The sequence below is a fragment of the Maniola jurtina genome, chromosome 14 (genome assembly GCF_905333055.1).
Source record: "Maniola jurtina chromosome 14, ilManJurt1.1, whole genome shotgun sequence".
Classification (NCBI taxonomy): Eukaryota; Metazoa; Arthropoda; class Insecta; order Lepidoptera; family Nymphalidae; genus Maniola; species Maniola jurtina.
In genome coordinates, this window is record NC_060042.1 from 2,587,607 (window position 1) to 2,611,838 (window position 24,232).

General features: G+C 38.7%; 3 protein-coding genes across 6 annotated transcripts in view; 1 reads left to right on the forward strand and 2 right to left on the reverse strand.

Moving 5' to 3' along the window:
- The window catches only part of LOC123871811 (transmembrane protein 94), a 31,880-nt gene extending 17,619 nt beyond the window's left edge, over positions 1–14,261 (forward strand). The window contains exons 14-28 of one of the 4 annotated variants that reach the window (XM_045915782.1): positions 43–119; positions 231–430; positions 3,451–3,552; positions 6,719–6,851; positions 7,181–7,345; positions 8,101–8,229; positions 8,317–8,396; positions 8,729–8,852; positions 8,978–9,028; positions 10,598–10,720; positions 11,201–11,365; positions 11,759–12,041; positions 12,428–12,521; positions 12,784–12,960; positions 14,012–14,261. In XM_045915782.1, coding sequence (XP_045771738.1) covers positions 43–119; positions 231–430; positions 3,451–3,552; positions 6,719–6,851; positions 7,181–7,345; positions 8,101–8,229; positions 8,317–8,396; positions 8,729–8,852; positions 8,978–9,028; positions 10,598–10,720; positions 11,201–11,365; positions 11,759–12,041; positions 12,428–12,521; positions 12,784–12,960; positions 14,012–14,084 — 1,976 coding nt within the window. In that variant the 3' untranslated portion in view covers positions 14,085–14,261. The remainder of the gene's footprint in view (positions 1–42; positions 120–230; positions 431–3,450; positions 3,553–6,718; positions 6,852–7,180; positions 7,346–8,100; positions 8,230–8,316; positions 8,397–8,728; positions 8,853–8,977; positions 9,029–10,597; positions 10,721–11,200; positions 11,366–11,758; positions 12,042–12,427; positions 12,522–12,783; positions 12,961–14,011) is intronic. The other 3 variants (XM_045915784.1, XM_045915783.1, XM_045915785.1) reach the window with 3 other exon arrangements.
- Positions 14,262–16,869: 2,608 nt separating this feature from the next.
- LOC123871816 (dual specificity mitogen-activated protein kinase kinase 6-like) lies at positions 16,870–18,933 on the reverse strand. The gene is made up of 3 exons (XM_045915795.1): positions 18,591–18,933; positions 17,886–18,051; positions 16,870–17,699 (listed from the first exon to the last, which is right to left on the reverse strand). The coding sequence occupies exons 1-3, from the start codon at positions 18,656–18,658 to the stop codon at positions 16,926–16,928; spliced, it is 1,008 nt and encodes a 335-aa protein (XP_045771751.1). The 5' UTR covers positions 18,659–18,933; the 3' UTR covers positions 16,870–16,925.
- A 3,058-nt stretch (positions 18,934–21,991) lies between these two features.
- Positions 21,992–24,055, reverse strand: LOC123871716 (dual specificity mitogen-activated protein kinase kinase 6-like). The gene is made up of 3 exons (XM_045915633.1): positions 23,713–24,055; positions 23,008–23,173; positions 21,992–22,821 (listed from the first exon to the last, which is right to left on the reverse strand). The coding sequence occupies exons 1-3, from the start codon at positions 23,778–23,780 to the stop codon at positions 22,048–22,050; spliced, it is 1,008 nt and encodes a 335-aa protein (XP_045771589.1). The 5' UTR covers positions 23,781–24,055; the 3' UTR covers positions 21,992–22,047.
- Positions 24,056–24,232: the final 177 nt, after the last annotated feature.

Below are 24,232 nucleotides of genomic sequence, written 5' to 3' on the forward strand. Positions count from 1 at the left end.
TTTCTATGTTAGTACAACTTATGTTTCAACTGTTCTTTTTAGATTCCTTACTATTCAACGAAATCACAGATGACGACGTCAGTGACGCTGACGGATATTTCGACATGCAGTGCAATCAGGTAACTTATCTATGCATTTTAGAGTAGATTGACTTAAGATTCACTTCTTTCCGAGTATTTGCCTGATATACTTATCCATTTTTTTTAATGTCTTGTAACAATTTTCTGTAGGTATTCATAGGAATGGTGACAATGCAGTACCAGGCGCAAAGCGACATGGTGGAGTTGATCGAGCGCCTCGAGCGCGCGTGCATCCGCTTTGTGCACTTCAGCAAGGAGAACGAACTGCGCTCGCGCGTCTTCAGCGAGAAGATGGGCTTGGAGTCCGGCTGGAACTGCCACATCTCGCTCATGAGCGACCGGCCCGGCAGGTATGACTCGACATAATCTGACGACGCAGTACCAGGCCCTAGGTGACATGTAGTCCGGTCAAATTAAACCAAAAAACAAGAGTGAAATTACATAAATTCACAACAAGCTGAAAATTGGTGAAACCGTTCAAAATATAATTATAAATAAAATTTGTAAGTTCCCCATCTTTCTCCTGTATGGATTTTTTTTTAATTTAAGGTCAAAGGTCATAATAATGAGTTTTTCACGATTTTCAGCAAAACGGTAGTGTTATCATATACAATTGTAGATCATAAAATTATCTATGAAAAATGTAAAAATATCTTGCGGCTCTTGCGCCTGAGCCTTATCAATTTTGTCCTATTCTAGCGTCTCTTTATGCAAGTCTCTTTATCACCTTAAAAGCAAGATTGATACCTACTTTTATTTTAAATATTACGACTGTAAAATTTCACTATATTTTCAAACCGATATTCGTCTTCAGTTGACAGTTGTCAATATCAAATTGTTGAAACGTCATCTGCTACCAAACTGGTGCTAACATTGGTTGTATATTATAAGGTGTTTTTAATTAATTGCCAATTTTTGAATCATTGGCTATGGTATTTGTAAAATTGTTGGCTAATTTGACTAACCAAAGATATTGGTGTGATCAACAAATTAAACTTAAAGCTCTGGTCATACGCAATGCGCGGCGTAAGGGACACGTCATTTGCTAGAGAATATAATTTTGTATTGTAACTCCAAGAAATGCGTCCTACTTAGTAACGTAACGACTGTAGCGCGGATACGCAAATGAAAGCCTTAGATCAGTTGCTTGCTTATATTAAACATTCTAAAGGTGAAATCAGACGGTTTATTTTTTGTTCATTTCTGTCTTTCATTCGGCATCCTTCACTGGTAATGAATACAAAATGAATCAAAAATGAACATGGAATGAAAACAGCATATATCAATTACTCGAGTTAACATTCACTCAAATGAACCGTCTGATATTCTATTTTGGAGATGCTGCCCGCGCGCGTTGTGTGTGACCAAGGCTTTATAAATGAAAGTCAATTTGTTTTGTCTGTAACATGCACTCATTCACATGTAACACGGTACATAATTTTGAATAATTTCTTAATTTTAATTTGGATTGATGTCATTTAAAAACTCTTCCTAATTTATATGGATGTTAATATAAATGTGTAAATGTGAATGATTTTCAATGTCTCTCTGTGTTAGATAACAATAATTATTTATCATTGTAACCTTATTGTAACATAATCCTTTCTTTAACAGGGTCAGATTTTTTACCTCAATTATCGCGAATTGGAACTATTTGTTTACAAAAATTACTCCAGTGCTAATTTATGACACAAATTATGTGAATATTCCTGGAAAACAAATGAAAATAAAAATATGTACTTATCAAATTCTAAAAAAATTGCAGATCATAAAACCGGTCAAGTGCGAGTCGGACTCGCCCACAAAGGGTTCCGTACCATCGTACAAAATATTTTATCATTTTTATGCGCAAGTTAATGACAACGGCGCCATGTATATGTCATTTAGTGAATTAATTTTTTCATGAACACATTTAATTTTTTTTTGTGATGTAACCACAAATTCACGGTTTTCGGATTTTTCCCTTAACTGTAAGATCTAACTACCTGGCACATTTTATGATTCTAGGTCAACGGGAGGCCCTATAGGTTTTCTTGACAGACACTACAGATGGACAGACAGACAACAAAGTCATCCTATAAGGTCCCTTTTTCCTTTTGAGGTACGGAACCCTAAAAAATAGATAGTAATTTTTTAATTCGACTTATCATAGTCTTATTGCATGACCTTCCGCAAGAACTAGTAGTGACTCCTTGGTATCTTATGTTAAAATGTCGCCATATTATATTTTATTTCTTTCAAAACTTTGACTTCAAACTGTGCATAAATAGAAAATTTTCTAGTGAAAATAGACAGCTTGTAGAATTTATTAATAAGCAGAATATATTTTGTTTTAGCTATTGCGCTGCGCAAATGCTGAAACTGAACTTTAATAAGCTTCAAGTTTTAAGCTGTCCATACATCAAGCGTCAAAAAACGATCACTTAATATTTGAGCTCTTAAATATAATTCGACGCGTCAATACGGCCTGCCCACGACCTTATATACCATAAGGGCGTTTGTGCATTCATTCGTATTCGTTTTCGTAAAAATACGATTCAAAGTGGCCGCTATATAAAATGTACGTAGGCGTGTGCATTCATTCGTATTTTTACGATTCGTATTTTACGAAGACTTCCTTTGCTTCCTTTGCTGTAGAGTCATATAGCGGCTACTTTGTGACGGTACCGCTGTTCCAACTAAAAGAACTTAAAGGGCGAATTTCCTTGGTGCGTATAAATTGCAACGTTCAGTACCTGGCAGGGAAGGTTACACATCGAACTTTAGAAAGGAATAGTTGGCTGCTTCGGTTTCGTAGAGCGTTGGCTCTGTTGTTGAGACTGACAAGTCAACATCAAAACAGATAATATGAGTGACAGAGACGATGCTCTAGAGATTGGTGAAGTGCAAGAGAAAACAAAGAGACGATACTTTTTAAAATTCTGATACAAGTTAACCACTTACCTACTTCGATTTCATCTGATGGTAAGTGATGATGCAGTCTAACATAAAAGCCACCTACCTTGGAAACAGTATAGCAGTTTCATTAAACCCACACCCCTGGTGACTATGTTAGTCTATGTAGTATAGACTATGTTAATTTTAAGCCTATGATTATATTTTTCTAAAGTTCGATGTGCAATTTTTCTTGCTGGGTTCTGTATAGTGTACATACGCTGCGAACGCTTAAAGGAGTTTTTATGTTACATAGTGTTTGTGCACCAAACAAGCCGACACACAATAGAATAAAAGTGTGTGAATAAGAAAAGTGGAATAGAATTTGACTTGTGCGTTTGTCTTTGCGCGTATGCGCGGCGTTCGTACGCACCAAGGAAGCCTTACTTGTCGTGGGCAAGCGGTTAGGCCGATAGTCAGTCAGTATTGTGTTTAGCAAGCCGAGCTCGCCGCTGTCGTCCCAGACGCTGGGCCGCGAGCGCGGCAACACGGCGTCGCAACTCACTAGGCCCGACACGGGTGACGTCACTACCTATAGGTGCGTCAGTGCCTTCTCTTTCATTAGCTTCATTTATGCTATCGACCACATTATATTATAAAGGCTTACACTGTGACACGTTAGTGGTGGTGGTGAACAAATATCAACCTGGAGAACACATGCCCATAAGGCTAATTTTTTTTCCAATACTTTAGGGAAATTTTTCAGTACTTTTCCAAAATTACGGAACTGGCACTCTTTGAACCTTGCGTCTCTTTGGGTATAGCTACGCCCCGAGCGCCTTTAACCTGACTTTGGCTTCACTCATGCTTTAGTGCTGAAATTTTACATATTATGTATCTACATGCCAGTCTAAGCGACTAGTAACTGGTGTGAAGACATGTTATAGAATCGATATCCAGCTAGCAACTTCAAATATCAATTTATCCGTTATCATGGTAGAAACGAGAGATGACTATTTTGCGATCCCATCGAAGCTTGACTAAGTTAATCCAAATGTAGGTGTATTTTGCGCTCAATTTTTAACCCCCGACCCAAAAAGAGGGGTGTTATAAGTTTGACGTGTGTATCTGTGTATCTTTCTGTGGCATCGAAGCTCCTAAACTAATGAACCGATTTTAATTTAGTTTTTTTGTTTGAAAGGTGGCTTGATCGAGAGTGTTCTTAGCTATAATCCAAGAAAATCGGTTCAACCATTTAAAAGTTATCAGCTCTTTTCTAGTTACTGTAACCTTCACTTGTCGGGGGTGTTATAAATTTTTAATTTACACTTGTTAGTAATGTAGTAATGGGTGCTCTATAGGGTTGACGTCTAGGTCCCTACTTCTTTCTAACCTTTATTGATGATAAATTGTATCAATGTCGTGGTGTAAACCTTTAAGCTGAATTGACATTTTGTAAACCGTAGGACCTTGGTCCAGTTACAGATACAAATCAACTGAGCTATTTTTTTTTTGGTAGAAAAATTTTTTAGATGCTGGTCCAACGAAATCCAAATTTATTATGTAGTACGTTTTTTTAATTTTCCAAACTGTGTTTGCATGTATTTTTAATATTTAATTTGATAAGACAATCTATAACACAAAATGCCAATAAAGCTTGTGCTGCTTCCTAACCTAGTGCAAATTCATGAGAATTAAAAAATAATAACGGAAAAACTGGCGATCAAAAGTAGAGCTGTCCTGCTATAGCTTTTTTTTACAGATGGAAAAAACGAAACGATGGATGGACGAAATAACATCAAATCTTAATGGGCATGATAAATAATAATAATTAGAGGAGTTGAGAGGTCTTTGAGGCCCAAAACAACGCAAAAATAATCATAAGTTTGAACAGGTCTACTTTTGTTTGCGAACTCCATAAATCATAAAAGTGGCTGATGCTTTCTATGAAACATTTTTGCTAGTATTAGCAATCTGGGGACTTATTCTTAAGTTTTTTTTGACATTTAGCGATTCTCAAGATACGCGATTGCCGCTTAGTAACAGTTTTGAATGAGGAACTTGCGCGAAATTGTCAAAAAATACATGGAATAGGCGCAGTACAGAGCATTCACTATAACTTGTTCCTTGCCGTCATGTTGGCACCATTGCAATTCACACAATAATAAACCCAAGTTTTACGAATAAACCAAATAAAGCGATGGTACAAGTTATAGTGAACGGTCTGTAACTGCCAAATAGTCGTGTGACATCCATGGCTTGCATAATCATTTTGTTGTTAGAAAGAGCACACATTATGTCTTTTTTAGCAAGTTTTTGAATTTATTTATTAAGAAAATATTGGCTCTTGCCTCTTGCACGAGACATAATATGTACATGTTGTTGATTGAAATACATTGCGTTTTGGTTTGTATTTTGTAATTCCCTATTCACCTTTTTTTCTTTATTAAAACACTCCACGTCACAAAATTGTTTACAAACGATTTCACGCAAAATAAGACCCCGTTCACACGGCATAAAAACCGCACGTATTTTGCAGGATAAACCTTTACAGAATACGTAGTGGCGCATACACTGCGTATCGAGCCTTTGTCCGATAAATAACGCGTGAATGCTCCTATATTTAGAATATACGCCTCTACGTGTTCGGTAAGATTTATACTGCAAAATACGTGCGGTGCAAATATCGTGCAAAACGGGGAATAAAGGTGCAAACAGTCGCAACTTGCGATACCTACCCCACGATTTTTGCGCACTCTGGCGTGTGCATAGACCAAGACGCTTATGTTGGCCCTACCTGACCAAGTTTGCAGAAGCGACGTCCAGTATACTTGAAGGTGTTCGGCTATCAGTGTGCATGATGTCATGCACACTTGACGATGTATGGTTATCAGTTGACTGGACGCCGCTGCAAACTTGACGGTAAAATTGGTCGTGTATGGCCAGCATAAGGCGTTAGGGTGCATCACAAGTTGACAGACCAGTATCCAATGTCCATGTTTTATCATAAAAATATAAGTTCTCGTATAAGACTCCGATTGCCTTCATTTGCATGACACGACACATTGCCCAATATGTTTGCACCTTTGACATCATTATTGAGCTAAAGATTGAGATTCCTTGGTGCGTATTAACGCAGCGGATACATGCAACGTACTGAAATCGATTACTACTGAAGGTTCTTTAGTATGCACAACCTCACTGAGTAGGTATCATATTTTTTTGAAGCGGAGCGGAGAAGTGTTTCCGAACAATCGACAAATTGAAGAATTTGATAAGTCTTTAAATACTTCTTCCATAAATCGAGCATTCTGTTTTATTCTCTCATTTACCGTTGTTAAGCTTTGACGTCGCCAGTTACCATAGTCACAGCTAAAAATCAACGCCCTGCATTTTATGCGTGATGGCGCATTATGACGCAAGGTAATAGGTATTATGTTGAGCTGTCTGCTGTATCTTTACCTATTCGGGTTGGTGTCACAGATGAAAAATGTGACATTTGTATGTTTTGTCTGGGATACCAACAGCGAGTAAATAATTTTTCTTTCTTTCTTTCAATCAGGTTATTGTTAAATGACGTGATAATTTTATCACGTCATCTAACAATAATCTGATTGGTCTATTGAATACGTCTATACACTCCTCTACTTCAATGAAAATGCACCCTACCGCTGCGTTTTACGTACGAACCGTGTATCCGTTGCGTTCAAAACTCACCAAGGAAAGAGTTGCACACGTGAAAACTTTCTTTTACGAATATCTAGCGGGAATATTTCGTCGTCCAAAGCTCTGTCGATGTCAGCGCCTGGGGCGATCAACCTGGTACATACCACTGTCAAGTTTAACGATGAAATTAAGAAGACCCGCCATTCGCTTACCACGCATCAAGGATTGAAGGTATACATACTTTTACATATTATAGCCTATTTACTCATACACGCCTTATTTACACAATACTAATTTTTGCATGAGTTATTATTTATTATTAGTTTAGTTAGTATGGACAGTCGTAGCTACTTAAAAGATCTACGGGGTCTGTCTTTTAAAAAGTTTAGATGATTTTAAGAATCTAAGAATAATAAAAATAAAATAAACTTACCACCTAAGCTTCAAAAACGAGACATCCTGTACATTTTTATGGATTACTTACAATTACGATAAAAATGTATGGAAGTGTGTAAACCCGAAAAACTTAAAGAGCAAGCCAGCTTTCCCCTACCTTGCAGCTACAGCGCGGCAGTGTGGCCACGAGCCAAGCGTCCACGGACTCCCTACTACACGACGACGCGCCGGACACGGCGGAGTCTCCGCCGGACGCATGCCGCTCCCTGTCCTGCCTCACGGACTCCACCGACCACTCTGCGCCGCTCAACTTCGACATGAGCAACCGGGTCCGTACTTACTGCAGCTTTAGTGTAGCGGTATATCCACGAGCCAAGCGTTCAAGGATTCTCTGCTGCAAAACGACGCGCTGGACACTGTCCTACCTCACGGACTCCACCCTCCATCCCCCGCCGCTCCACTTCAGCATGAGCAACCTGGTCCGTACTCTCTGTAGCTTGAGTGTGGCGGTGTGACCACGAGCCGAGCGTTCACGGACTCCACTTTAACAGGAACAGAACAGAGCGTGCCTCATACAGCTTTTGAAACAATATGCAAGCGACTTAAAGCCATACAATTTTATGTCACTTTAATAACTCATGACAATACCGCTCACCCGAACTGCAGATAGGTAACTAATATTTACAAACATTCCTTTTCTACCATAATACTAAATGCAAATTGCTTCTTCTACTACCAAGAAAAATAATTAAAGTTCGTTCTGCCGACTTATGTATAATCGATATAATTCCTTCCCCATCTTGCAACTGTCACTCGAATTGCTCTATCACCGACTGTATGAAGCCCTTTAGGCTGCTCCTTGTAATGCCCACGCACTCGAACTGAACTGCAGCTGAACTTCGCGTCGCGGCAGCGCCCCGCACGATATTCTCTCCAGCCGCGACGCGCATACCGCGTAGCGCGTCACTGGCGCGCGTCGCTGCTGGAGAGAATATCGTGCGGGGCGCTGCCGGGACGCGCAGTTCAGTTCAAGTGCGTCGGCACCTTAAAGGAGATGATATTAAAATTGTAAAAATTCGTGCAGGCAAAACTCCCGCGTGGCATCGAGAACATTCGGCCTCACATCGAGCAAGTTGACAACGTGCCGCTACTGGTCTCCTTGTTCACGGATTGCACCGCAAACTCCGTGCATCGGATGATACAGATTATGCAGGTACTACACGAAAACACCTGCGGCATTGGAGATAAACTTTTTAACCCTCGAATACCGTTTAGCTATTTGTTATTGTATTTATTCCAGGATTACGGCGAAGTTGTCTGTGTGATGGGCTCTGCAGCTAACTGCCAGAACATGGAGGTATTCATGCAGGCTGATGCCAGGTAAATGTTTATTGTTTATGCTTTAACACACACACACAGACACATTCACTCACACGCGCGCGCACTGAAACACACGCACATGCTAGCATGAATAATTTGATGCATGTTTTACTTTGAAATATGTTTTTATTATCTACGGAAAGAGTGATTTCCACGATAGAGATAATTCTAGTATGGAATTTATTCTTCTTAACTGATTTTTTTTTGTTTTAAGGCGATTTTCATCCATTAACAAAAAAGACTAGAGATACAATTTAACTATTAAAATTTGGCACACAAAAAGGAAATAAGAACGCCTACTTGCGTATTTAATTTGTTTCATATAATAACAGCATAGCGGTGGAGCCCCTATATCCAGTATTGTGCCAAAAGATGCCTCCCTACCAAGTGCCACAACCTTGCATCGGACCCATCGACCTCGCGCGCTCACTCAATTCTGTACCCTGCTCCTTGTCGGTAAGAACTATTATCGCTTAACACAACACAGATTGCTTATAAATTAATACCTTAAGCTAATACCCTGCAGAAATATGATATATAAAATGTATAATCTATAAATGCTTTTGCACGCTTCCCTAAAGCTGAAAAGTAAATGGCAAACTCAACCGTACGCCAACTATTGCAATACCGAGGTAAGTGAAAAAAAAAAACAAGATGTATTATAACCTCATACAAAATTACTGTGTTGAGTTTTCAAGAGTGCGTGGGTCGTGCTTGTGTTTAAGGCTGATATCTATAGAGCGCACTTTGACTTTGCTCAGACTTACGACATTGCTAAAACGAGACAGCGTTATACCGCTGGCATAAATCTGTCTCGTTTTAACAAAAACGTAACTCTAAGCAAAGTCAAAGTGTGCTCTATAGATTTCAACCTAAGTCGTATCGGTATAAGTAAAGTAAGTGTGTGCGTTTGTGAGCGCTTGCTCGCGACTGATTGGTTCGCCTAGCACGCACACTTACGCAATATCGCACACTTGTACATGACGTAACCACACGTAAAGTTCACGTGCGCTTGTGAATTGCAAGAACTAGGTAGATACTTATTATAATAGCTGTTTGCGATAAACTATTAGGAGAGTATCTAAAATTCGATGATATTCTTTTTGCATTTCTCCATAACAGGCTTCACGCTTTGCCTTTGTCTTTTACCAAATAAAATTCGAATTCTGATTAGATAAAAAACTTTACTTGTATCGAATTTCCTGTTGATTTTTATTGTTTGTATACTAGATGTTATTTTCTTAAAAATCTCGAGACAAAAAGTAGCCTATATCCTTCCCGGATACAAAACTATCTCTTTACCAACTTTCGTCAGAAACAGTTAAACGGATGGACCGTGAAAAGCTAGCAGACAGACAGACAGTTTCGTTTTTATAACTAAACTTAACTATAGAACAGCAAATCTAATCAGTATGAAATAGCGATCAAAATTCAACAGAAGCTTTAAACTGCTTTTCCACCAGAGATGTGCTATGCTACGGTGCTATGGATGTGTATAAAATCCACCAATCATTTTCATTGCTCCACAAGGCTTAGCATTGGTGGAAACGGGTTCAACGAAGCCATGTTTTTATATCGAGGGATGCGTGTTATGGATGAGAGCTACGGATAAGAGCTATATGATGGCAGCTACGGATGCGCGAGTGATGGAGCGCTGTGCTTTGTCTATCGTTGATGCATCTCTTAACTCAAGTCGCGGATCTATCTCTCACAACTTTACCCATTCCGCTACACCGCTTAGCATTAATGAAAACGGTCACATAGTTTCGCAGCTTAGCTTTGACTTCACAAAGCTAGTGGCACATCTCTAATGGAAAAGCAGCCTTAGTAAAACTAAAATACAGACTGGTCACTAAAATTTGTCCCTTAATATTATATTGGTACTACTGCTTTGTTTGCTTTATTCTTTAGAATTTTGAGTTTATTACTGTGTGAACTGCAATAATGCCAATATTTGGCAAGGAACAAGTTATAACTCGGGCGCGCTAAGTTTGCAGCTCGCTGGAAAGCGCCGCCTCTCCCACTTCCCCGCTCACCTCCCGGTGGTCGTCTTGTCGCGTCAGTACGGTTTGCATACCGTAAGCGTCAGTGTGAGGTAATCGACGCGAGGTGCAAACTTAGCTTGACCGAGTAGTATAGTCAACGGTCTGTATGCATATAGAGGCGCCGGACGATCGTATGATTAGTACGTTTGGCATCAGATGGCGCGCGCCGCAGACGTGTCGCTGTTCGCGCTGATCACCATGTCGCGCCACTTCACCATGTGTCTGTGGAACACCACCCAGTTCTGGATCTGCAGCGCGTGCTTCCTCTCACTGATACAGGTACAATAATACACTACTACTTATTAATTACCAAAAATACCGGGCAAATACAGGAAAACTTTATAATTTAAAACTAGATAATGCCTCTGAATTCGTGTGGATTTACGCTTTTTAAAAATTCTGGGGAAACTTTCAGGCTACGATGCCTAGGCTTTTCGCCACCATTTAGACCTGCTCGCTTCTTTAGCCCATAATAGTGTTAACGGCGCGGCGTCGTGTGTCAGGTGATGAGTAAGGTCGCAGGCGCGCTCATCATGGGCGACGGCGTGGCGTGAGGGTCACTTGTCTACAGTGCTGGCCAGCGCGTGAAACTGTCTTTGTGTGTCAGGTGGTGTTGGTAATGTCAGATGTGTTTCGGCGTGAGCGCGCTCAAGGGTGCGCGTCGCGTCGTGGGATGCGGTACTGCCCAACACGCTGGGTTTCGCTCATTAGATCCGCTCTCTCCTAAAGCTCGTAATAGTTTTAGTGTTATCATGTCAGGTGGTGTCGGTGATGTGTTTCGGCGTGGGCGCGCTCACGGTGGGCGGTGCGACGTGGGGTGCGCTGGTGGGCGCGGTGCTGGCCAGCGCGCTGGGCTTTGCGCCGCCGCCCTCCGCGCTCATGTTGCGCGCCGCCACCAGACCCGCTCTCTCCTTCAGCCCCAGGGTGAGTACTACTTGTCTACGGCTCGGGCTTGCAATATAATATTAATATAATACAACTATGTACGAAATTACTCACAAAACTGCCATCCTATATGTAAAAGGCCGATAGCTACAAAAAAATAATTAAGAATTATCACCAAAAAATATAGGAATTTCTAAAAAATTTATCGACAGTCTAAAAGTTGACTTAAAAGCTCGGTTCTATGTAACAATTTTTTAGAAATATTAGTATTTCAAAATTCCCATTTTTTGGCAATAACTCAAAAACCATTTTTCTTTTAAAAACATCTTTTTAGATATAGGATGGCAGCCTTGCCCTATTGCAGGGTTGGCAACCCTTTATTAATTTACGTGCTACTTTTTAAATAAATGTTTAACCACGTGCCTCCAACAGATGGCGCTGTTCATATTCTGGTGCTACGCGTGCAAGTTCCTACCCTCAGTCGTATCGATCCTACTTCTCCACGGCCTCACATTGAGGAGTTTCTGCGAGCAAATAGCAGACTTCACGAACTCCACATCGTGCTGGCTTATATATCCAGTGAATGTCGGCAACTCCTGCGTGGGCTCGAGCCAGGATCTGTCTCTGAAGAGCTGGCAGGGCTGGGGAGATGAGTTCTACGACGGGTTGTATTTGGCGCAGCATATTACACTGGCGTTAGTCACTTTGCATTTAAGTGAGTAGTTTGATGACTTTACATTTACACTTTATACTTTACTCTTACCTGTCTTTATTCTTACATCGAAAGATATACATATATGCAGATTTTCCAAAACTTACTTTTTTAGTTCTATAACAACTGAAATAGCGAATTAGCACTTCACTGTTTTAACGATAAACCTAAACTTGAAAAGTATCGACTTTCGACGTGGCAAGATTTTAAAATGGCAAGATAGTCCTGCATTTTAGTCAAGTTGGATTTTTGTGTATAAAGAAACTGAAGCAAATAGCATGGTAATTCTAAATATCTCAGATATTTATATTTTATATAGTAATGATATGTATGTTTTGTTCTATTTGTGTGTTTTGGTATGGATATAGTATGTTTTGTTGTTTTTGCAGTTATAATATCGTTGTCGTTTGTACATCGACACTCTTCGATATGGCAGAGGAGGTTTTGGTCTAACAGAGTTTGGTCCACGAGAGTGGTGCTATTGTGAGTATACCTTTTTACCCCACTACGGCAAAGCCCAAAAAGAGTCGACCTGTATATCCGTTCCTATATCCGCTCGTAACTACTCAACGGCTCAACCGATTTTCATAAATGATACGTCATTAGATTCGTCTTGATAGAGTGACACTGGCTATATTTTTTTTAACTAATTTAATATAGCGGCTGTATACGACGTTATTTTCAAATATGGTTTTTTTTACTTTATAGTTCTTTTTTTATCAGGGAGACGTGTTTTTTTTTTCAGAATAATAATCCAGGGCATAGCGAGCGGATTGCTGCTTCGCGGCACGTACGGGACGTGCGACGCGTGGGGCGCGTGCGCACTGCGGTACAGGCCGCCGGGCGCGCTGTGCGGAGCGTATGCCGCCTCCCTGCTTCTGGTGTTCCTGCTCAACGAGCTCATCAAGTGGCAGGAGATCAAGTAAGTACAGTCCGACAAGGCTCTCTAGGCACTTGAGTGATATTGACAGCGCAGCCGTAGCACAAAGGCTGCCAGCAAATAAAATCTTCTCAAGTTTAGGGAATATCTTGGAAATGTCAATGTTGAAAATCGAGTAAGTTTTATCTAATTTTAACTGAAAGAGAAATTAGGAAAGCCGTTCCTGTTTGTACATCGCAAAGCAATCATAAAAACGGAAAACCATTGATAGGTCAGGAACCTGCAACCTATCATGTTTACCTGCTCAAATACTATACTTACCTAGTGCTAAACATAGCTATAAGATGCAGACACATTTATGCTGTATTAGGAGCGTTCATTTAGAATTCACTTGTACATGCTTGATACACTCGCAGTAGACCACGCAGCGTGTGCCGCGGCTTCTGCTGCCGCGTCCCCTGGGGTGGAAGGGTTACGCGCATATCGTTAGTTTCTGACTGTCTACACTCTACGTCATAATAGCTATCTGGATGCCCAGCTCAATCCGTCCACAGCAGATCTAACTGACCTGCTGTGCGTTGATAGATCAGTCAGTCAGTCAGTCAGTCAGCTTTTCCTTTTCAACCGACTTCAAAAAAGGAGGAGGTTCTCAATTCGTCAGAATCTTTTTTATTTTTTATGTATGTTCCTCGACCGATTTGGATTTTTTTTTGTTTGAAAGAGTATACTTTAAAGGTGGTCCCATATAAAGGTGAAGATGTGATGAATATCTTCGGAGATGGAGAACAGAAATCCTCAATGGATAAATTGCTCGCGATCAGTGTAATAGCTTAGTAAACAGTAGGGTTTTAAATGGGCATAGCATATTTTAGTACAGTGGGGCCACTAAATAAAAAATGGTGAAATAGAAAATTTTCAAAAGAAAAATAAAACCGATTTCTAGTTTCTTTTATTATGCTCGCACAATTTCATACATACATTACAGGTGTACAAAACAAAAATTAACTATTTTTTACTTTTTAGTGTTTGTGGTTTTTGAAGTCAGTTTTTTTTATTTTTTTTTATATATTAAGATTGTGTTGAAATTTTGCAGGGCTGATGCGCGCAACCAAAGAAGAGCCCGCTTGGATTTCGGAACAAAACTGGGAATGAATTCGCCATTTTAGGTATCGCTACAATGTCTAGTCAATTACGCTTTAGTAGAATTTTAAACACTAACGAACGATTTCAATTTAGTTTTAAGAAAATGTACTTTTTTGTACCTAACCAATATTTTGTACTTAATTTATTTTATTGAATAAGTTTCAGACATTGATTTTTTTAAATAAAATATATTCTCTTAATACGTATTTGTTTTATTTTTGTTGTTTTCCTTTGAAGTTTGAAATCAGTAGGGATAAAACTTTTATTTCTTTAAGAATTTTATTTAACGTCAACCCTTGGTCAAACCAAAAATTTGCTTTACTAGGTTACTTAAACTTTCTTGGAAACAACAAGAATCGCTATTTATGAGCCTTGTGTCAGTATTCACACACATATGCTGTATGCAACATGTACAACAGAAGTTGTACAGTACAACCAAATTAATAATGCGCATGCAGATCTTCGCTAATTGTCGTATTCCGAATCATTGAATCGTAAGAGCCCTAAACAATGCACTTGCATTTTGCACCTTGTTATAAACAAATAGGAGTCAATATCATGTGTATCATACGACCGTTGCCGAACAGTGACGAAGATTTCTATGCGCATTATTAATTTGGTTGTACTGTACGAGGGCGGCACTGAAAATTTCGGGAATCAAGGAAGTGACACAACATTACTATTTAAAAATGTATTTATTGCTTTTCGAAGTATTCTCCGCGAAATTTGACACATTTTTCCATACGATGGAACCAATCATTGAAGCAACCATTCCATTCGGAAGTTGGGGTCTCCAAAATGGCCGTTTTGTAGGCTTCCACAGCTTCTTCAGGTGATGAAAATCTATGACCACGCAATGTATTCTTTATTTTAGGGAAAGTACAGAAATCATTAGGGTTTAGGTCGGGGCTGTACGGCGGATGGTCTAATAATTCTATGTTTTCTTGCTCTAAAAACTCTTTTGTTCTGTGCGCGGTGTGAGAACTCGCATTGTCGTGATGGAGGATGATGCGGCGGTTGCAGTTCTCTTTACGGAGTTCAGAAACGACCTGTGGCAAACAAATGCTAGCATACCATTCTGCATTAACCGTTCATTGTCCCTCAAGAGGACTAGTGGCAACATGGCCGGTTTTGGAGACAAACGTGGCCACCATTTTTTTTGCAACACTTCGTGAACGAACAATTTTTGTTGGCTTTAACTCATTTTCGAACACCCAAACTCGTGACTGGTTTTTTGTTTCGGGTTCGTACGCGTATATCCAGGATTCGTCACCTGATACGATGTTGTATACAGCATTTGAGGATCCTGCGTGGAATCTTTTGAGAGTTCTGACGCACCAAGTACCTAACGCGAGCCGCTTTTTGCTCTTCACAGAGCAAATGCGGTATCCATCGGGAAAACAACTTTTTTACACCTAATTGTTCATGCAAGATTATTTGTATTTGACTCATGCCAATGTCTAAAGTTGTCTGAATTTCGCGGTATGTCACATGTCGATCTTCCTCAATCAGCTTACGCACAGCATCAACGTTTTCTTGGGTGACTGCAGTTTTTGGACGACCTTGACGGGGATCATCACTGAGCTTGACACGTCCACGTTGAAATTCAGCAAACCAGCGATACATTGTGGTTTTAGATGGGGCTTCATCACCAAATGCAGAAATCATCCGGTCAACACACGGTTTTTGTGTTAAACCACTTCGAAAGTCATAATAAATCATCGCTCTAGAATTTTCTCGAGTCAATTCCATTTTCTCAACGACTAAACAAGTTTGACAAGACCTTGTAACAAGACCGAGAATCTTTTTTTAAATAAATAAATGGTATTCGATTTTTAAAACCAAGGAGTTTTCAATTAAAAAAAAATTAATATGACAGGGACAGTGAAAATATTCCATTCCCGATACTTTTAGTGCAGCCTATGTACATGTTGTATATGTGTGTAAATTGACAAGTAAATCTGGTGCAGTTCTTTTCTGCAGGGAGCATTATGAAGCGGATAGCAATACGCTTACACCCGACATTTTAGTCTAGTGATTGTGTACAATAGAATTAACCACAATGGCAATGGTCAGCTCTCGTGGACGCTTCATGAACACTTCAATGAAAAACATGATTAAACAAATAGTTTATTTTGAACTAATTTTTTTAGCTTGTGATGTATTTATAAACATATCGCCATGTTGAATAACACGGCAGTCATTACTGTATCAAATGGGTATAACTCTATAAGGCTCTTTTTTTTGAGGCCACTCATGAGGTTAGCAGTTACATTTTATATTTAATCTTACAGTCGATTCACAGTAAGACAGAGCAACTATCTAAAATTTTACATATCATATTGATCTCTATCTCTCTGGGAGTAAAGAAGATCTCTTCGCGTCAAGGGTCCAGTTTAAGAAATTAATTCTAGTATTGACTAATTTGTGAGAATAGTCAATACTAGAACTAATTTCTTAAACTGGACCCTTTCAAGTAAAGATTTTTATATAAACCTGTGAGGATGATACTGCCATTGTCGCAAGTAAAATACCATAAGCCTACGTTGCCATATTAGTTTACAAATTGCGAAAAACCAAATTAAAATTGTGGTATGTAAAATTTTAGATTGTCTCTATGTTTTGAATTTTGATTTGTTTTCGAATATATTATTATATGAATGTACCTTTACTGTCCATCAGAAAGACTTATTTCATTCTTATATAATACAAAAATTTTTAGAACATGATTTTGTCTTCACTTGGCAAACCAGTTTCCTGCAATAATGTATTTGTTAATAACGATTTATGATTACAACTCCTACACTATTGTTAGTTACTAAACACTTGTACTTATTGGTACGTAAATAAATGTATGCCTTGCACTATTCATCAGGTAAGTCCAATATTTCTTGAACAAAGGAAGCCACATCTGTTTCTTTTTGACTGTGCTCTTGACAGAAGGGATGGGCCAGAAGCGCGTCATAGTTGGGCCTCTGATTATAATCTTTCTTGAGGCATTGTGTGATCATATCCTCGAATTGTGAGGAAAATCGCCCGCTTGGAAGACGTGGAGGGTCATCTTTGACAACTTGCTTTAGTTGTTCGAATGGCGTGCCCCAAGTGTTGTACGGGAATTGGCCTGTTGCTAGTTCTATCATAGATATGCCAAGTGACCAAACATCACTACGAATGTCGTATTGTCCAGGGTTACCACTGGGGTCAATCCTCTCCGGTGCCATGTAAGGTTTGCAGCCGGCATCAATTGTTTTAGCTACAGAGTCCACTAAATATCCGGATATACCAAAATCACACATCTTCACCTCACCCTTTCTGTTAATTAGTATATTTGAAGGTTTTACGTCTCTGTGTATGACTCTCAGTTTTGAGTAAAGGTAGTGAAGGGCACTTACCACTGAAAATGCAATTTTTCCAAGAATATTCTCAGTTATGGTCTTCTCGTGCTTGTAAGCTTTAGCGTAAAACTTGTCCAGGCTCATATCCATGACCTCCATACAGATCCACACATCCCCCTCCCTGAACATGGCACCATAGAAGTGGACAGTGTAGGGGCAGGCGCTGGCCCGCATGGATACATCCAGGTCCATCAGTAGACGTTTCAACTCCAGTGACTGGGTGTTGAAGGATGCTGTGATTCTCTAAATAGAAAATCATTTAGCTTTTTAGTAGTTTAAAATAGGATCAATTTAATAAAATAATCTTTAAATTTAATTTAGTAAAATAATATAAAATTTGCAAGAAAAAAGTAACATCTAATCAATCTAACAAAGGATTTGAGAGTTTTCTGATTTTATGAACCAACAAAGTAAGTAATTTAGCCATACCTTAACAGCCATGATTGTGTCACTGGGCTTATGGTGCATCTTCTCCACAATGCCATAGGCGCCGCGGCCAAGATCACATATCTTGACCAGGTCATCTGCATGTACTGTAAAAGTCTTGTCATCTACCGTGATAGTAGTCTGCTTATCAAGATTTCTTGGAGGTGTTCTGTAAAAATTAGCTTTATTAATCTGAGAATAGTCATATTTAATCAGGTTTTCCTCTAGGTAACAAAAATATTTATTGAAGTTAAATTGTAATGTTATATCCTATTCTAATAATATTACAAAATATGAAAGTTTGGGTGTTTGTTTCTCCTTTACACCATAATGATTATGGCTAAACCGATTTGGCTGAAATTAGAAATAGAGATAACTCATACATCGAATTAACACACAGGCTACTTTTAATCCTGGAATATGAGAGTTCCCGCAGGATTTTTAAAAATCTAATCCACGCGGACGAAGTCGCGGGCATCGTTTAGTAAATAATAGGTAAGTTCTTAACATTTGAAATTTCATTACCTATCTAGTATGATGATCTACATTGAATTACTGAAGTACCTTGATTTAGTCACAAATGAAAAAGGTCACATGCTAGGTTACATATTAGTTTACAAATATGTAAATATAACTGCCTACACATACCAGAGCCCTAGCTAAAGCTATATGATAGTATTTATAGAAATATATGAAAATAACGCTTACACAGTAACAGGTTCTTCTTGAAGTTTTAACCTGAATCCTGGTGGTGGAGCTTTTTTTCGGCCGGACATTTTTCGATTAGGCTCGATAGATTCCTGAACTAAATCGTTCCAAACCCAATCTCAAACAGACCTACTGCTCCCGAAATGGGGGACGATAGATCCAAGTTTATTTTATACGTAGCATAGCGTATGTGTTTCTTTGGCTTGGAAGACTGGAAGATTCCCTTTAGTAATGTAAATAAATCAATTTCCTTCACACTAGTTACATACAATTTTTAACTTTTTTAGGTATTCGCATTGCATTCCATACAATTTCAGCACAGATTAATATGAAACTTCAACTTTTTTTAATTTCAACTTAACTTCACTTTCAATGACATTGACATTAAAATGCTTGCATTTGGGTTACCATCAGTAAAATATATTGTTCTACGGTTACCATACCATATTCTTTGCACCCATTTTGCAATAATTGCACTAATATTAATTTGTTCTGAGGGTTCTGAGCACGTTCTGAGAGCAATGAGACCTACCGTTTCATTTTTTTTCTAACGCCATGGCTTTTCAGCACACTATCACACAAAGTTCACACTTCACACTAATTAATATTAAAAGGCGAAAGTTTGTGTCACATACACACATGTGTGTGTGTTTGTTACTCCTTCACGCAAAAACTACTGGACAGATTTGGCTGAAATTTGGATGCACAGGCTACGGGGTTAGGCTACTTTTTATCCCGGAAAATCAAAGAGTTCCCACGGGGTTCCCAAAAACCCACCCGCTTAAGCGATTTGTGGTACCGAAGTAGCTTGCGTGCCTGTAGATAGGCAACTTTTTATCCCAGAAAATCAAACAGTTCCCACAGGATCTTTAAAAAGTAACCCTTAACCTTGGTCAAACCAAAAATTTGCTTTACTAGGTTACTTAAACTTTCTTGGAAACAACAAGAATCGCTATTTATGAGCCTTGTGTCAGTATTCACACACATATGCTGTATGCAACATGTACAACAGAAGTTGTACAGTACAACCAAATTAATAATGCGCATGCAGATCTTCGCTAATTGTCGTATTCCGAATCATTGAATCGTAAGAGCCCTAAACAATGCACTTGCATTTTGCACCTTGTTATAAACAAATAGGAGTCAATATCATGTGTATCATACGACCGTTGCCGAACAGTGACGAAGATTTCTATGCGCATTATTAATTTGGTTGTACTGTACGAGGGCGGCACTGAAAATTTCGGGAATCAAGGAAGTGACACAACATTACTATTTAAAAATGTATTTATTGCTTTTCGAAGTATTCTCCGCGAAATTTGACACATTTTTCCATACGATGGAACCAATCATTGAAGCAACCATTCCATTCGGAAGTTGGGGTCTCCAAAATGGCCGTTTTGTAGGCTTCCACAGCTTCTTCAGGTGATGAAAATCTATGACCACGCAATGTATTCTTTATTTTAGGGAAAGTACAGAAATCATTAGGGTTTAGGTCGGGGCTGTACGGCGGATGGTCTAATAATTCTATGTTTTCTTGCTCTAAAAACTCTTTTGTTCTGTGCGCGGTGTGAGAACTCGCATTGTCGTGATGGAGGATGATGCGGCGGTTGCAGTTCTCTTTACGGAGTTCAGAAACGACCTGTGGCAAACAAATGCTAGCATACCATTCTGCATTAACCGTTCATTGTCCCTCAAGAGGACTAGTGGCAACATGGCCGGTTTTGGAGACAAACGTGGCCACCATTTTTTTTGCAACACTTCGTGAACGAACAATTTTTGTTGGCTTTAACTCATTTTCGAACACCCAAACTCGTGACTGGTTTTTTGTTTCGGGTTCGTACGCGTATATCCAGGATTCGTCACCTGATACGATGTTGTATACAGCATTTGAGGATCCTGCGTGGAATCTTTTGAGAGTTCTGACGCACCAAGTACCTAACGCGAGCCGCTTTTTGCTCTTCACAGAGCAAATGCGGTATCCATCGGGAAAACAACTTTTTTACACCTAATTGTTCATGCAAGATTATTTGTATTTGACTCATGCCAATGTCTAAAGTTGTCTGAATTTCGCGGTATGTCACATGTCGATCTTCCTCAATCAGCTTACGCACAGCATCAACGTTTTCTTGGGTGACTGCAGTTTTTGGACGACCTTGACGGGGATCATCACTGAGCTTGACACGTCCACGTTGAAATTCAGCAAACCAGCGATACATTGTGGTTTTAGATGGGGCTTCATCACCAAATGCAGAAATCATCCGGTCAACACACGGTTTTTGTGTTAAACCACTTCGAAAGTCATAATAAATCATCGCTCTAGAATTTTCTCGAGTCAATTCCATTTTCTCAACGACTAAACAAGTTTGACAAGACCTTGTAACAAGACCGAGAATCTTTTTTTAAATAAATAAATGGTATTCGATTTTTAAAACCAAGGAGTTTTCAATTAAAAAAAAATTAATATGACAGGGACAGTGAAAATATTCCATTCCCGATACTTTTAGTGCAGCCTATGTACATGTTGTATATGTGTGTAAATTGACAAGTAAATCTGGTGCAGTTCTTTTCTGCAGGGAGCATTATGAAGCGGATAGCAATACGCTTACACCCGACATTTTAGTCTAGTGATTGTGTACAATAGAATTAACCACAATGGCAATGGTCAGCTCTCGTGGACGCTTCATGAACACTTCAATGAAAAACATGATTAAACAAATAGTTTATTTTGAACTAATTTTTTTAGCTTGTGATGTATTTATAAACATATCGCCATGTTGAATAACACGGCAGTCATTACTGTATCAAATGGGTATAACTCTATAAGGCTCTTTTTTTTGAGGCCACTCATGAGGTTAGCAGTTACATTTTATATTTAATCTTACAGTCGATTCACAGTAAGACAGAGCAACTATCTAAAATTTTACATATCATATTGATCTCTATCTCTCTGGGAGTAAAGAAGATCTCTTCGCGTCAAGGGTCCAGTTTAAGAAATTAATTCTAGTATTGACTAATTTGTGAGAATAGTCAATACTAGAACTAATTTCTTAAACTGGACCCTTTCAAGTAAAGATTTTTATATAAACCTGTGAGGATGATACTGCCATTGTCGCAAGTAAAATACCATAAGCCTACGTTGCCATATTAGTTTACAAATTGCGAAAAACCAAATTAAAATTGTGGTATGTAAAATTTTAGATTGTCTCTATGTTTTGAATTTTGATTTGTTTTCGAATATATTATTATATGAATGTACCTTTACTGTCCATCAGAAAGACTTATTTCATTCTTATATAATACAAAAATTTTTAGAACATGATTTTGTCTTCACTTGGCAAACCAGTTTCCTGCAATAATGTATTTGTTAATAACGATTTATGATTACAACTCCTACACTATTGTTAGTTACTAAACACTTGTACTTATTGGTACGTAAATAAATGTATGCCTTGCACTATTCATCAGGTAAGTCCAATATTTCTTGAACAAAGGAAGCCACATCTGTTTCTTTTTGACTGTGCTCTTGACAGAAGGGATGGGCCAGAAGCGCGTCATAGTTGGGCCTCTGATTATAATCTTTCTTGAGGCATTGTGTGATCATATCCTCGAATTGTGAGGAAAATCGCCCGCTTGGAAGACGTGGAGGGTCATCTTTGACAACTTGCTTTAGTTGTTCGAATGGCGTGCCCCAAGTGTTGTACGGGAATTGGCCTGTTGCTAGTTCTATCATAGATATGCCAAGTGACCAAACATCACTACGAATGTCGTATTGTCCAGGGTTACCACTGGGGTCAATCCTCTCCGGTGCCATGTAAGGTTTGCAGCCGGCATCAATTGTTTTAGCTACAGAGTCCACTAAATATCCGGATATACCAAAATCACACATCTTCACCTCACCCTTTCTGTTAATTAGTATATTTGAAGGTTTTACGTCTCTGTGTATGACTCTCAGTTTTGAGTAAAGGTAGTGAAGGGCACTTACCACTGAAAATGCAATTTTTCCAAGAATATTCTCAGTTATGGTCTTCTCGTGCTTGTAAGCTTTAGCGTAAAACTTGTCCAGGCTCATATCCATGACCTCCATACAGATCCACACATCCCCCTCCCTGAACATGGCACCATAGAAGTGGACAGTGTAGGGGCAGGCGCTGGCCCGCATGGATACATCCAGGTCCATCAGTAGACGTTTCAACTCCAGTGACTGGGTGTTGAAGGATGCTGTGATTCTCTAAATAGAAAATCATTTAGCTTTTTAGTAGTTTAAAATAGGATCAATTTAATAAAATAATCTTTAAATTTAATTTAGTAAAATAATATAAAATTTGCAAGAAAAAAGTAACATCTAATCAATCTAACAAAGGATTTGAGAGTTTTCTGATTTTATGAACCAACAAAGTAAGTAATTTAGCCATACCTTAACAGCCATGATTGTGTCACTGGGCTTATGGTGCATCTTCTCCACAATGCCATAGGCGCCGCGGCCAAGATCACATATCTTGACCAGGTCATCTGCATGTACTGTAAAAGTCTTGTCATCTACCGTGATAGTAGTCTGCTTATCAAGATTTCTTGGAGGTGTTCTGTAAAAATTAGCTTTATTAATCTGAGAATAGTCATATTTAATCAGGTTTTCCTCTAGGTAACAAAAATATTTATTGAAGTTAAATTGTAATGTTATATCCTATTCTAATAATATTACAAAATATGAAAGTTTGGGTGTTTGTTTCTCCTTTACACCATAATGATTATGGCTAAACCGATTTGGCTGAAATTAGAAATAGAGATAACTCATACATCGAATTAACACACAGGCTACTTTTAATCCTGGAATATGAGAGTTCCCGCAGGATTTTTAAAAATCTAATCCACGCGGACGAAGTCGCGGGCATCGTTTAGTAAATAATAGGTAAGTTCTTAACATTTGAAATTTCATTACCTATCTAGTATGATGATCTACATTGAATTACTGAAGTACCTTGATTTAGTCACAAATGAAAAAGGTCACATGCTAGGTTACATATTAGTTTACAAATATGTAAATATAACTGCCTACACATACCAGAGCCCTAGCTAAAGCTATATGATAGTATTTATAGAAATATATGAAAATAACGCTTACACAGTAACAGGTTCTTCTTGAAGTTTTAACCTGAATCCTGGTGGTGGAGCTTTTTTTCGGCCGGACATTTTTCGATTAGGCTCGATAGATTCCTGAACTAAATCGTTCCAAACCCAATCTCAAACAGACCTACTGCTCCCGAAATGGGGGACGATAGATCCAAGTTTATTTTATACGTAGCATAGCGTATGTGTTTCTTTGGCTTGGAAGACTGGAAGATTCCCTTTAGTAATGTAAATAAATCAATTTCCTTCACACTAGTTACATACAATTTTTAACTTTTTTAGGTATTCGCATTGCATTCCATACAATTTCAGCACAGATTAATATGAAACTTCAACTTTTTTTAATTTCAACTTAACTTCACTTTCAATGACATTGACATTAAAATGCTTGCATTTGGGTTACCATCAGTAAAATATATTGTTCTACGGTTACCATACCATATTCTTTGCACCCATTTTGCAATAATTGCACTAATATTAATTTGTTCTGAGGGTTCTGAGCACGTTCTGAGAGC

Excerpts from the sequence above, each read along its gene's own strand:
- LOC123871816 (XM_045915795.1), bottom strand. The coding sequence starts at position 18,658 with ATGTCCGGCCGAAAAAAAGCTCCACCACCAGGATTCAGGTTAAAACTT. Across the intron at positions 18,052-18,590 it reads CAAGAAGAACCTGTTACTGT|AACACCTCCAAGAAATCTTG; the intron begins GTAAGCGTTATT and ends TAATTTTTACAG. Across the intron at positions 17,700-17,885 it reads ACACAATCATGGCTGTTAAG|AGAATCACAGCATCCTTCAA; the intron begins GTATGGCTAAAT and ends TTTTCTATTTAG.
- LOC123871716 (XM_045915633.1), bottom strand. The coding sequence starts at position 23,780 with ATGTCCGGCCGAAAAAAAGCTCCACCACCAGGATTCAGGTTAAAACTT. Across the intron at positions 23,174-23,712 it reads CAAGAAGAACCTGTTACTGT|AACACCTCCAAGAAATCTTG; the intron begins GTAAGCGTTATT and ends TAATTTTTACAG. Across the intron at positions 22,822-23,007 it reads ACACAATCATGGCTGTTAAG|AGAATCACAGCATCCTTCAA; the intron begins GTATGGCTAAAT and ends TTTTCTATTTAG.